The sequence below is a fragment of the Delphinapterus leucas genome, chromosome 1, assembly GCF_059928025.1.
Source record: "Delphinapterus leucas isolate spDelLeu-1000000601 "Yukka" chromosome 1, BTC_Dleu_Yukka2, whole genome shotgun sequence".
In the NCBI taxonomy this organism is placed as follows: Eukaryota; Metazoa; Chordata; class Mammalia; order Artiodactyla; family Monodontidae; genus Delphinapterus; species Delphinapterus leucas.
In genome coordinates this window covers 102610087-102624961 of record NC_143129.1, presented here as the reverse complement: position 1 = coordinate 102624961, position 14875 = coordinate 102610087, and the positions used below count along the sequence as shown (strand labels likewise).

The following is a 14875-nucleotide window of genomic DNA, read 5'->3' as shown; positions in this document are numbered from 1 at the left end:
TTTTTTAATGTGACACTAACATTTTTCTTCTTTCTTTTTTCCTCCCCCTTGTGTCCCTATATCTGCAAAATCTAATCTTCCTTTTTAACTGTTTTATTGTCTTTATAAATTCTCTTGTTTCCTGTATGTATTGGTCTATTTTATGTTTTCTTACATATGCACAATTACTTTATTTGGAAATTCTTCTTGGATTTCCATTTTGTCTTGCTACATGATATTTTCCTTTGTCAAATCCATGCCTAATCTTGCCTCCTCTCCTTCCCCTGCACCATCTTGCTTTTCTCTTTCTGTTACATTTGTAACTGTGCCTTTTGCAGTACATGTTGGATGCTGCTAGGAAATTGCAACCCAATTTATATGTAGTAGCTGAACTGTTCACAGGAAGTGAAGACCTGGACAATATCTTTGTTACTAGGCTGGGCATTAGTTCCTTAATAAGAGGTAGGCTTATTGAAAGTGTTTTTCCCATCTAAAGCTTTAGTTTTTGTTTAAGTAGATTAAAAGGCATTTAATAGCTTTATATACAGGATTTAATAATGTTCAACATAGTTACTGTTCTTTTAAATATTCTACTCAGAATTTCCTAGTATAACTTAGTCTGTTTTCATCAGTAAAAATTTCCACTTTGGGGTAAAATATCTCATTTTAACTTGAAAGAGCAGTGGAATGAACTGATGATTCATGAACAAAACCATTTTTTTGGTTGTTGAAAATATACAAATCTGTTTTTCATCTCCTACCTGCCTATGTGATATAATCTTTAGATTTTTCTTCATAGATTTTATATAACCAACATCCTGATAAACAATATATGTTCCCTTTTACCTGCATGAACCATTTCTCTGGTTAAGTTACAGAGAAGACTTTTTTGTCATTTAAACTAATGGACATTTGTTTAAATGTTTAAAGCTGTTTTATTTTTTATAATATTTATGTGGTCTTTTTTTGAAAATCAGTCATGATACGAAATCTAATCTCTTCTTGGACATTGATAATGAAGATTGTTAAAATATTCTGTAATGCCTTGCAGAGGCAATGAGTGCATATGACAGTCATGAAGAGGGCAGATTAGTTTACCGATATGGAGGAGAACCTGTTGGATCCTTCGTTCAGCCCTGTTTGAGGCCTTTAATGCCAGCTATTGCACATGCCCTGTTTATGGATGTTACCCATGATAATGAGTGTCCTATTGTGGTAAGCATCTAACGTGTTTCTTGTATTTACTGATTTTGCTAAATGTTTTGATATTTAGTTCCCTGCTATTTAGTGGTAGTAATATCCACAAAACTTCAAAATAGTGCCTTAGTGATTGTGATACAAAGGTTTTTGAGCGTTTTGTTATTTGTTATCTTATCGAATGTATTTATGCACTTATCCTGTTACTTCATTATGCTATAGGATGGCACTTTGCATTTGAAAGAAAATAAACTTTTGGGGTTTTTTTTGTTTTTGTTTTTTTATTGTTTTCTAGCATAGGTCAGCATATGATGCTCTCCCGAGTTCCACGATTGTTTCTATGGCATGTTGTGCTAGTGGAAGTACTAAGGGCTATGATGAAATAGTGCCTCATCAGGTTTGTTTATGTGTTGTTTTTTAAAATCTACAAGGCAAAAAACTTTGATCATTTTTACCAAATTTCTCATTGTAATTAAAACGTACACATGGCTAAGTTTTAATTTTGTTCAGATTTCAGTAGTTTCTGAAGAACGGTTTTACACTAAGTGGAATCCTGCAGCATCACCATCCAATTTCGGTGAAGTTAATTTCCAAAGTGGCATCATTGCAGCCAGGTGTGCCATCAATAAACTTCACCAAGAGCTTGGAGCCAAGGGTTTTATTCAGGCAAGAAACTAAATTTTCTAGGTTTCTTAAGGTTCAATTTTAGAGTCTTCCCAATTTGAGCACTAATGTGTTTTCTCTTTGTTTCTCAGGTGTATGTGGATCAAGTTGATGAAGACATAGTGGCAGTAACAAGACACTCACCTAGTATCCATCAATCAGTTGTATCTGTGTCTAGAACTGCTTTCAGGAATCCCAAGACTTCATTTTACAGCAAGGAAGTGCCTCAAATGTGCATCCCTGGTAATGGGATCTAAAAAGTGTTATTGTGATTATATTGTTAAATTGTTAATAATAATAATAATAAATATTATTAAATTGTTACATATTGTATATATTGTAACACAGTGCAAGTGTAGATGTAGTTGAGAAAAAGCATTAGAAATTTTTGAAAGCTTATATTTTTACTACATGGAACAAAACCTGAAAATACTCTCAAATGTTAACATTTTTTGAGTTGTGAAGTGATTTTGTTTTCATCCTAATACATTCCCTTATCTCCTAATTTGTATAAAATGAACATGTATTTCTTCTATACCCAGGAAAATATATATGTATGTTCATGTGTTTGTATATATGTATATACATATATTCATATGTGTGTCCAAGTGTTTTTATGTATGTGTATACACATATTTACATATATAAACCAAAATGGAAAATAGTTTAATATTTAAGGCTCTTTATAATCCATCCTCACCTACCTTCCTGGCCCTGTGTCACTCCACTATTTCAACCAAATAGATATTTTCACTGTTCCCCAAGTAGTCTTACTTACACTTATATATGAATTCTTTACATCTTTCAAGGACTAAAGTTTCACCTCCTTTGAGAATCTTTCTCTAAGTATTCAGTGAACTCTCTCTCCTCTGAACATAAAGTAATTATATTCTCTCTATATCACTCTGACACTTAGTTATAAAATACATCCTTGAGATATATCCTTAGTATTGCTTGATTTTTTTCTAGACATGTGTATTTCATTTCCTTCCTTATTATTATATAAAATATATTATGGCATAACATGCTCCTGTGCATACAGCAGCTGTCCAAGTCTGTTGATTAATTGAGTGAATGAAGATTCTCATAAAAATCATCATATTCTATATTGGTTGCTAGTTGCTAAATATTCGTAACTCCCATTTTTAGAAATTATCAACTTGAATAGTTTCAGAGTTAAACGTTTATTACTTTTTTTGACTAGTCACATGTTTATATTCAGTAATCTTATTTGGTTGTTGCTAATATACATATATAGTTTTACATGGCTGCACTCAGTGTATACAGTAGTTTCTCAGGGGTTTTTTTTTTTTTTTGGTCAGTGATCATCCTTAAAACATTTTCCACTTTATCAGTCCACAAAATTGTGATTTTCATTATGTTAAATATTTCATATTTTATTATGTTAGTATTCCATTTTTAATATTTTTGGGTACGTTTAGCAGTGTTCTTTAAGATTTGAATATACACTAGGAATAATTCTTTTTCTTTTGAACAATTTTCTTAGTATATACTTCCAGAAGTAGATTTCTGGATCAAAAAGTCTTTCGTTGTCAGATTAATGGTTCAAATTATTTAAATAATTTAAATAATAATGTTGCAGTTTTATATATCCTTTGGTCCAGCAGTTCTATTCCCAGGTATATATCTGAGAAACTCTTCTGCATTTCCATTAGGAAATATGCACAGAAATATTTATTGTAACATTATTTATAGTAGAGAAAAACAATAACAATGTTAATAAAATGAATGCATTTTGGTATATTCATACAGTGGAATACTATTTGGCATTTGAAATAAATGAGGTAGAGCTAGTTTATATTAGCTGAACAAACCTAAAAAATACAGTGTTGTCCAATAGAAAGGAAGTTGCAGAAATGTATATATAACTTGAATCCACTTAAATAAACTTGGACATATGGAGAATAGTATATATTGCTTAGGGAAACATACATATGTAGCAAAAATTCACAGGATCAATGAACCCCAACCTTCAGGTAGTGGTTGCCTCTGAAGGGGGAGAAAGGGTACACAGGGACATCAGTTGGATTTGGAATGTTTTCTTAAGTGAGGTAAAGAGATCTGGGTGTTTTAAATTTTTCCCTATTTTTTCTGTCTTTGAAATATTCCATTTTTTAAATGTAAGCCTTTCAAGTGATCTACTTTCTCTCCACTCAGTATTAGGAAGGTTGTATATTGTTCCCCAGAGCTAAGCCATTATTACTTGATGAGATCTCTTTTCAAATAAAGCTTTGTTAATTAAGTTGTGATTTTTTTTTTTAAAGCATTGTGTAAAAGTTGCATCTTGGGTAGAATTATCTACTTTCAGACTGTTTTTTTTTTAAATTAACTGATATTTCATATTCAGCTTTAAGTTAAGTGATTTAAAACCTCTTTACCAATTCTTAATTTCAGATGGTTTAATATGAAATTTTGCTAAAGTTTTTATATATCCCTAGGCAAAATTGAAGAAGTAGTTCTTGAAGCTAGAACTGTTGAGAGAAATACAGAACCTTATAGGAAGGATGCTAATTCAATCAATGGAATGCCAAATATCACAGTAGAAATTAGAGAACATATTCAGGTATTTGGGACTCTCATCCCACTACTGTGTTTAACATTTTAAGGACATTAGAATTATTTATTGAACAGTTTTATATAATTTTTTTCAAGCTTAATGGAAGTAAAATTGTTAAACAAGCTGGAATTACCACAAAAGGACCCAATGAATATATTCAAGAAATAGAGTTTGAAAATTTGTCTCCTGGAAGTGTTATTATATTCAGGTATGTTAATTAGAGTTCAAACTGTTAACTTTACTTATATTTAAAGTGTTTTACATATCCTGTTAATTTTGAATAAATTACTCCTAAAAATTAACCATATTTTAATTAATGTTTTCAGAGTTAGTCTTGATCCACATGCACAAGCTGCTGTTGGAATTCTTCGAAATCATCTGACACAGTTCAGTCCTCATTTTAAATCTGGGAGTCTTGCTGCTGACAACACAGATCCTATATTAAAAATTCCTTTTGCTTCGTAAGTATGCCTTATATTATGGTGATTTGCACTTTAATAACTGATAAGTTACCGCAAGCCTGATTTAAGCAGTTTTAAGAGTCCTGTATATCCTTGTTGCTTAAAGGATGGTCTAAGGACCAGGAGTATTTTCATCACTTAGTGTTAACATTTTGTCCTGTGGCTTGTGCCTGTGTATGCAAGCATGCGCTCTCACCCATACACTCCCAGATAGATAGATAGATAAACATGTATACATATATATGCTATACATATCTATCTATATACACATCTCTCTACACATATACACACAGTTTTTCTGAACTATTTGAGACTAAGTTGCATACATCATACTTCTTACCACTTCATTTATTTAATGTCAATGCATTATTCTAATATATGGCTATACCATAATTTATTTCATCAGTCTACATTTTTTGGACAGCTGAATTGCTCCCAATTATTCCTTATTATGTATGTCTTTGTACATTCATCTTTGCATAAATCCTTAGTTATTCCTTTACTAATCAGATTAGCCCTTGCTAGGTGGTACCATATAGTACTAAAGAGTATGGGTTTTGAAATTTAAGGCTGGGTTTAACTCCAGCTTCACCACTGTCAGTATGATCTTGAACAAATTATTTAGACTTTCTTCATCTCAGTTTCCTCATCCGGAAAATGGGGCTTATAATAGTTCCTACCTCTTAGATTTTGTAAGGATTAAAAAGGATAATGCATATAAAGCACTTAACACAATTCATGGCACATAACGAATACTCAATATATGTTTGATATCATGAGTACTAGGATAATTTCCAGGGTTGGAATTTCTGAGTTAGACTGTCTGTATATATGAGGCTTTTAATACTGCCAAATCTGCTCCAGAAAGATTATATTAATTAATATTTTCAGCTCTATGTAAAAGAGTCTAGTATCGCACATCCTTACTAATACTGAGTATATATTATTGTAATGTTTAACAGCATAGAGGATGCGACTAGACTGCTAGGGTTTGAGTCTAATTTCAGACTCTTTGCTGTAAGACATAAGACCTTGGGCAAGTTACCTAAGAGATATAATTATAGTGACTCACAGAATAGTGTTTGACACAGAGTGAGTGATCAGTAAGTGTTAGCTATTAGTCAAATTGGTAAATATAGAATACTTTAAAATGATATCTCAATTTATTTTAAATTTTAAGCTAATTTTTTTGTTCATCAGCCATTTGTATTTATTTGGTGATATGTCATTTTACATATTAGCTCATTTTTCTGTTCCGTTCAATTGTTTTTGTTGTTTTTTAAGAGCTTTTATTAATAAGGGTATTAACTCTTAATTCAAACCATACTTAGTAGTTACATTCTAAAGAAAAATCTGTGATGAAGCAGTTTTGTGTTTCTATGGAAGGTTTATAAAATGTACATTCCTCATCAGAGCTACTTAGATTATTTTGGGACAAGATCAAGAAATCTACACTTTAATATGCTTTGCAGGTGATTCTTATGCAAGGAGTTCACTGACTACATCTTGAAAAATACTGCACTAGAATGGACTTGGTACTGAGGCTACTGATAGATTTGACTCACTCTTGATTCACAAATTGCCGAGGAAGGGTCAGTCCCAGCTGGGAGGAGGGAGGCTAACAAAGACCGAGGGAACAAAGCACAGCTGACAGTTTTCTAAGCTCAGAGGATATGTATTCAGTTATATAAAATGAAATTATATAACTGAGTAGTTAGAAGTGCAAGGAAAGAAAGTAGGGTTTCAGTTGCATTCAGGTGTAGTCATTTACACAATCTCACTGCTAACTGGACAAAGGGAAACCAAGGCGATGATAGTTAAACACTTCCTTCTGCTCATTATCAAGAAACATCTTTATCTAAGAAAATCTGGTTTCTTAAACAACCAAGCTGAAGGGTAATGCAACCTTAGGAGCTGAAAGGAGAAGAGGAGAGGAATGTAGCAGTAGAGTAACACATGATTTCTAAGGTCGTTAACTGTGACTTTTGATTATACTTTTATTGGTCCTTTGATAATTATTTTGAGTTTAAGATAATTAGCATAAAAAGTTCTTATTGCCCCACATAGGAGAATGTAAAGAAGAGGAAAAACTAAGTCTGAACTAGAAAGATTAAAAACAAATTTATAAGATAAAGGATATAGCAACCAAAAGATTTTTCCAGTATACTTCTAATTAATAAAATTTAGCACTTGATTATTTCTTTGGCTTGGGAGAAATGTTACTTCTAATTGAGTTTTTAGCATGTTTATCCTCTAATTATTATTTATAAATGTATATTGTGTACAATGTATAGTATAATGCTGAGTTCCTAAAACATACATTGCTAAAACATTTTTTGTTATGATTCAGATTTTCTTTATTTTTATTGAGAGCAAGTGAAATTTCAGTATGTTTAACCAGTTTTCTTTATTTTCCAACTTTTAGTATTGCCTCTAAATTAACTTTGGCTGAGCTAAATCAGGTACTTTACCGATGTGAATCAGAAGAACAAGAAGATGGTGGAGGGTGTTATAACATACCAAACTGGTCATCTCTTAAATATGCAGGTCTTCAAGGTAAGCAAGTACAAGGATAGTGAAACTTTTCGGGGTTTTTTGTTTTTGTATTTAAGGGTCATATGGTGTCTTCCTTATAGGAATAAGAGTATGGGCTCAGAGTTCAACTGCTTTGGTTCAAATTATGGCTCTGCCACTGGCTCCGCCACCTACTCATTGACCTCTGGCAAGTAACTTAAATTCTCTGTGCCCCAACTTCTGCCTCCATAAAATGTGAATAATATTGTCTGATTCATAGACTTTTATGAGGGTTAAATGAGATCATTCGTTTGGGCTCCAAATGGGACTAGGTTGTAAATATATTCATCTTCCTTTTTTGTCTAATTGGAAATATTTTTTTGTTGCATATTTGTTTTAACCTACAAAGAGAACTTTCAGTTAAATATTATGCAGTTAGAGTAGTTGTAAAGTGGGATACAGGAACTAAATATTTAACTATCAGTTTAATTCATTTGGCTGGTAATATTTTCTTAGATTTTTATCTAGGAAATTTGGTTTCTCACACATGTATTCCTGGTTCATATAGTTTCCCACTTATCAAACCTCCTTTTCAACTCCTTATTTCTCTGTCCATCTAACCCATCTTTAAGGGCCAATTCAATTCTTAACATCTTCCACAAATCCTTCCTTAACTATTGCTTTCACAGTAATTTCTTTGTCCTTCAGACACCCATTGCATTTATCTATTATGTCTCTTATTAGCCCTTGGAATTTACTGCCTTATTTTAATAATAAATATAATTTTTGTATGAATCTTTATTATGGTGGTCAAGAAATAGGCTTTAGAACCACACTTTGTGGGTTGCACCGACTAGCTGTATAACTATGTGGTAAACTCTCTGTGGCTCAGTTTTCTCATCTGTAAAATGAAGATAAAAACAGAATCTACCACAAGGGGTTACTGTTAGGATTAAATGAATTAATACATGTAAAGTACTTAGAGAGGCTTATAGTTCATAGTAAGTATTCAGTGATAATTAGCTTTAAAACTCCACTACGTAGACTGTACCTTGAGAAAGAACAATGTTTGCCTTTTGGGGGATTCTTGGTTTTTAGCTTTCATACCTTCTACAAAATCAAGCACATAAGAAGCTCTCAATAAAAATTTGTAAGACTTTTTGTGCTTATGACATTTTGTTTTTTTCTAAAATATTCTCATTTTCAACAAAAAATGTTTTGTGCTGTGAGTAATAAAGAAATATACATCTTACCACTCTTAAGCAGATACCTACCATTTTCACTCTGAGCTGTTAAACTCCTTCTGTTTGCCTGAAAAGACCATAGTTGTGTGAACTTTTTTTCTGGCCTTTATGTTTCTTAAAGTTAAGTCCGGTTTTTTACTAATTTCTCTTTACCTTCTCATGAAATGATTTTTCTCATTCTTTCTAAGTATAATTGCCCTTCCCTGATTTATTTTTTACTCTATACCAATCCCTTTACCCTCTGGCAATTTAGTATTTCCAGCAGCCACCTGATATTTCCAGCAGGCTGTTAATAGCAACCTCAGATTAAATCACACTTAACCATTTCACTGACCTTTCTCTCCTCTAATCAAAATCCCCCTTCCCTACTTCTTGTAACAATACATATTCAGTCATGTTGGAATCCAGGAATCCACTTTTGGACCTGCCCCTTTTATCCTCAACATTTGATCAATAATTAATCAAAATTATTGTATATGTGTTCACCCCAAATCAATAATCATGACTTCTGGATTTTTTTCTGTATTCTCTTTTGGTATACTATTTCCTTTTTATTTCCACGGTTATCATCCTGTCTAGGACTAAGTCCTGTCTACAAAACCAACTAACCAGTTTTCCAACCTCTTGATACCTTTTCCACAAATCATACCATCCCATTGGGTATCATCAGACCTCTCTTCTAAAACACTGCTCCGTCAGTGGAGCTAACACTTAGTGTTAGTGGAGCTAACACTTACTGAGCAATATTTACCTTCCCTGAAAATGCTAGGGTGTATATAGACCATTATTTTATACTGTCTTGTTTTCTAGACTTTTTTATATTTTAAGCTTTGTTTCCTAAAGAAGATTATAAGCTTCCTGAAGGAAAGAATATCTTAAATTTATATATTTATTTTTTAATTTCTCAAAACATGCTATATACACAGTAAAATTAATTAAATTCTAACTAAATAAATTTATTTGAAATGAAGCCAATATAATTTTTTAAGGTGGAAATTACTACCTTATTAAATAATGAAAGTTGTACTCTTGCTCTGTCATTGAAATAATAGAATGTGCTATATATGCATAGGAATTCTAATACTTCTATCTGAGTAGTACTTGAGGATATGCCTGTATACCTCATTTTGATACTTCATTTAGTTCAAGTACCTCCTGTTATATTTCAAAGAGCCTCTCCAAAACAGACTTTATTTATTACCACCATAGGTGCTCTTGCTGTCTCTGAAACCAGTTCTATGATTTTCTTAAATCTTGCCTGAATATTAAGGAATCCACCACTTTTCAACTGTGAAAAGATACAGACTTATCAGTTTTCTTCCCCCAGATCCTTAGGGCAGGGAAGCTATGCCAATTGCCTTTGAATATTGTAATATTAAAATTCAAAAGAGCAGGACCAGCCCCAGAAAATAGGAATCTAGGAAAACTCCGCATAGCTCCTGTGACAGCAGTCCCCTTCAGTATGCCTTTGTATCTTGGTTCAAGTCAGTGTTGCCACACTTATCTCCAGCCCTGGGAAGTGCCACTAAGGACTGTGCAGTCCTTCTGTCTACCTGTATATGTGTTCACCCCAAATCACTAGAGACTAGCAGCAGCCCAGGCTATGAGAACAAACTACCTTTGCCAGTGATTAAATTGTCATGATATTTCTCTGAATTTTCAGGATTAATGTCCATATTGGCAGAAATAAGACCAAAGAATGACTTGGGGCATCCCTTTTGTGATAATTTGAGATCTGGAGACTGGATGATTGACTATGTCAGTAACCGGCTTATTTCACGGTCAGGAACCATTGCTGAAGTAAGTAAAGCTATATTCTAGTCCAGAAAAACAAGGGCACAATAAGAAGTATATTAACATACTACATATAATATTTATATTGTTTTCTAACCTGAAACATTATTTTCTAAACTGAAACATTTTCCTCCCTTCTTCATCGTCTTTCAGTTCTAATAAGTGAATATCTGGTTAATAGACTGCTAGATAGTAGAATTGCATGTTTGGATTTAGCTTTTAAAATACATCTAGCCTATAAGCACATCAAATTAACTTTTAAAATTATTTTATAACAGGTTGGTAAATGGTTGCAGGCTATGTTCTTCTACCTGAAGCAGATCCCACGTTACCTTATCCCTTGTTACTTTGATGCTATATTAATTGGTGCATATACCACTCTCCTGGATATAGCATGGAAGCAGATGTCAAGGTATATCCAGCAAAGCTTGAGTAGATAAGCATGTTTGTGTAGAAGCCACATACAGTCAGTTTAAACACTCTTAAAAGACCAAAACATGAGGAATTGTCATACACGCATAGAGCTGAAAAAGTTGATAAGTGGATAGTAAATTTATTAACATCCTTTAATCTGGAACACACAAAAACAAACAGTTATTAAAATCTGTTCTATGAAACTAAAAAACGTGTTGATGGGAAATTTTACTTGTTTTATGTTATCTGTTTCTATTTATTCCTTGACTTGTTAAGTTAATGGATACAATTTCATAAATCTACACACAGCATTCTTTTTTCTAATTTTTCATTAATTAACAGAAAAAATATTCTGCTATTATTATAAAGGAAATTTGCCTTTATTGGTGAATTTCCCTAAAATGAAACCACAGGTCGGAATGTACCAGTGAAGAGCTGCCAAATCAATTTGAGCATGATTTCAGAAAGAACAAAACTTCAGCCCCACCATTTGTTTTACAACAGGCCTTTTAAAGCCAGCTAGACAGAATACTGGGTGAAATGAAAGCAGTTCTGAAACCTTATCCAAATTGAAAATTTTGTTCTACTGATATTAGCATTGTTACACATTTGTGTAGAGAGACTTTTTGAAGGGAAGAAACCAAGTAAAATAATACTGCCAAAAATTTTTGAATCAATGGGTGTAAAATTTCAGGTATGCAAGATAAGTAAGTTTTGAGATCTGATGTACAACATTGTGGCTATAAATAACAATATTGTGTTGTACTCTTAAAAATCTGTTTTACACAGGTAGGTCTCAACTTAGTTGTTCTTACCCTAATAAAATTTGTTGAATAAATAAATGAATAATAAAAAATTCTGTATTTCTACACATAATATTTTGAACTCTATAACATTGTTGCAGCTTTGTTCAGAACGGTTCTACCTTTGTGAAACACCTTTCCCTGGGTTCAGTCCAAATGTGTGGAGTAGGAAAATCCCCTTCTCTGCCACTTCTTTCACCTTCCCTTATGGATGTACCATGCAGGCTGAATGAAATCACAAGAGAGAAGGAGCAGTGTTGTGTGTCTCTAGCCGCAGGTAAGAAATTATGTACAAGGTTAAATGTGTAAGTCAGAATTAGAGAGGACATTATGAAGAAATTATTATTAAAAAAAACTCATGATGAAAAAAAAAGAAAAAAAAAAAACTCATGATGTTATTCAAGATTTCATGTTACTGCTTAGTAAAATTTCATAGGTATTCACTTGTAAAAATAATAACCGTTCTAACTATTTAATTACCACTGTGCACCAGACATTTATTTATGTGCATTTTTTATTGTGGCCAGTTAATCCTTTTTTTCATGTTTATTTTTCCAACTTATGACATTTTGCTTTTTTTAATCAAATTTGTTTTACTACCCTTTTTCCATTACATATACTTGTTTCCCAATATTAAAAATTAACCCAACCTTGTAAAATTAACCCAACCAAGTTACAAAACACGAAACAAATGTTAAATAATTTTTATTATGTGTCTAATTGCAATCAAATGCTTTCAGCTCTATTGGTGTTTTTCCTGAAAGTAGATTTAAAACCCGAATCAAGTAACAAGTTGAAATCTAAGCAAAATAGGCTTTTGGTTTCTTCTTAATAAATTTCAAGCTATTTCTAAGAAGTATTTAATATTTGAGTCCACTGAAGTTTAGAACTTTCCAAACTAAACTGAAAAATACTAATTGCAGGATGAAAGTAACAGTGTTGTCCTTGTGAATTCCTCTGTTTACCCTTAAATTTGCATTTGCTCAGACCAAGAAAAAAGACCTAGTGGACCCAACAACTAAAAAAGAAGTTAACTTTTCATTTGGAATGATCATGTGAACCTTCTGAAATGTTTTAATTATGTAATTGTGTTTTAGATTTTCACTCAACTATTTGATCTCCTTCTGGTACTTTCTCCTGTGAATCCATGCAGATGGTCATAAAACTGAACAGGGCCATTGTGAAAAAAAGTTGATAGGCAGAATTTGATTTTAAAGCTTATTGTTTAGAAGCCTATTACATAGAATAGTGATCTCAACATTTTTGATTATTCACTGCTGTTGTTAAGCACTCCCAAAATAAATATACTGATGTATTGATATCATAAATGATATACTGATATAAGTTATGATACTTGGTATGTTTACATATCAGGTACAATGTAAAACAAAAAGAGAAACTAAAAATATAAGTTCATAAATATAAATAAAAGTTCTGGGATTTCTTTCTAACATGCTAAAGGAGAGTTTTATATACTCCATACTAACAATATATAGGACTGTACTCAGATTTGCAGATAGATTTCTTCGTCTCATTTTTAAATGAATACAAAGGCCAGGAATACCTTCCTTTGGTGACAGTGGTGCAATATATATATATAATTATAAGCTTTTATAATAATTGACAAGGTAGAAATCATTCAGAAGATGTGTGATCTTAAGTCATATACTCTGAGAGGTCAAAAAGTAATACAAACATTTCCACACATCAGTGCTAGAGATTTTATAGTTTTGACTTTTTAACAAAGACTAACTGCCTGTATTTTGGGGCATACCAACTCAGACTCACCCTTGGATCTATCTATACTTACATTTTATGCAAGGTGTTAAGTGGGTTAAAGTACCAGGAAGTCTGTGCCGCACAGAGTACTATATATATGTATGTGATAGCTGCTGTCATCATCATCATCAGAATCACATCATCAACCATATATTGGGTTGGCCAGCAGGTTCCTTCGATTTTTACAGTAAAAATAAAAGACACGTTTTTAATTTTCACCAAGAAGTTTATTGAACATCATATGCACCGTTTTGTTCCATTACCTTCCCAAAACTTTTTATCTTTTTGAGCAAAGAACTGTTCCAGGTGCCTTTTACAGTCTTCCAGGGAATTGAATTTTTTTTTTTTTCCATTAAGAGAATTTTGTAAAGACCGAAATGAATGGAAATCCAAAGGTTCAATGTCTGGTGAATACAGCGGATGAATCAGAACTTCCCAGCCAAGATGTACCAGTTTTTGACTGGTCATCAAAGAAACATGTGGTCTTGCGTTATCCTGATGGAAGATGATGAGTTTTCTGTCGACTAATCCCAGACGCTTTTCGTCAAGTGCTGCTTTCAGTTGGTCTAATTGGGAGCCGTACTTGTCGGAATTAATCATTTAGTTCTCCGGAAGGAGCTCATAATAGAGGACTCCCTTCCAATCCCACCATATACACACATCACCTTCTTTGGATGAAGACCGGCCTTTGGTGTGGTTGGTGGTGGTTCATTTTGCTTGCCCCACGATCTCGTCCGTTCCACATTGTTGTACAGTATCCACTTTTCATCACCTGTCACAATTTGTTTTAAAAATGGAATGTTTTCATTATGTTGCAGTAGAGAATCTCATGCGGAAACGGTCAAGAAGGTTTTCCTCACTTAACTTACGTGGAACCCAAGATCAAAGTGATTAACATAACCAAGCTGGTGCAAATGATTTTCAGTGCTTGATTTGGATATTTTGAGTATGTCGGCTATCTCCCATGTGGTATAATGTTGATTGTTCTCAATTAGTGTCTCAATTTGATCACTTTCAACTTCAACTGGTCTACCTGATCATGGTGCATCATCCAGCGAGAAATCTCCAAAACAAAACTTCGCAAACCACTTTTGACAAGTTATCAGTCACAGCACCTTTCCATACACTGCACAAATCTTTTTGTGCGTTTCAGTTGCATTTTTACCTTTCTTGAAATAATAAAGCATAATATGCCAAAAATGTTGCTTTTTTTCTTCCATCTTCCGTATTAAAATGGCTACACAGAAATTCACCAATTTTGATAAGTTTTTTTTTTAATGCACACTGATATGACAGCTGTCACAATACAGTATAACAAAATTATTTTGAATGAAGTTAAAGACAACTAAGCGCTACTAGAGCCATCTTATGGAAAAAACCAAACGAACTTTTTGGCCAACCCAGTGTATAAACTGTATATGTGAACCGTGTATAAATGATACACAGAGT

General features: G+C 32.8%; 1 protein-coding gene across 2 annotated transcripts in view; it reads left to right on the top strand.

The window, feature by feature from the left end:
• AGL (amylo-alpha-1,6-glucosidase and 4-alpha-glucanotransferase) overlaps positions 1–14875 on the top strand; it is an 83262-nt gene that overhangs the window by 29149 nt on the left and 39238 nt on the right. For both annotated transcript variants that reach the window (XM_022584250.3, XM_089922361.1), the window contains 12 exons: positions 318–441; positions 1031–1194; positions 1472–1573; positions 1687–1842; positions 1932–2082; positions 4299–4423; positions 4513–4625; positions 4744–4878; positions 7304–7434; positions 10300–10436; positions 10709–10842; positions 11749–11924. In XM_022584250.3, the coding sequence (XP_022439958.1) occupies positions 318–441; positions 1031–1194; positions 1472–1573; positions 1687–1842; positions 1932–2082; positions 4299–4423; positions 4513–4625; positions 4744–4878; positions 7304–7434; positions 10300–10436; positions 10709–10842; positions 11749–11924 (1648 nt within the window). The remainder of the gene's footprint in view (positions 1–317; positions 442–1030; positions 1195–1471; positions 1574–1686; positions 1843–1931; positions 2083–4298; positions 4424–4512; positions 4626–4743; positions 4879–7303; positions 7435–10299; positions 10437–10708; positions 10843–11748; positions 11925–14875) is intronic.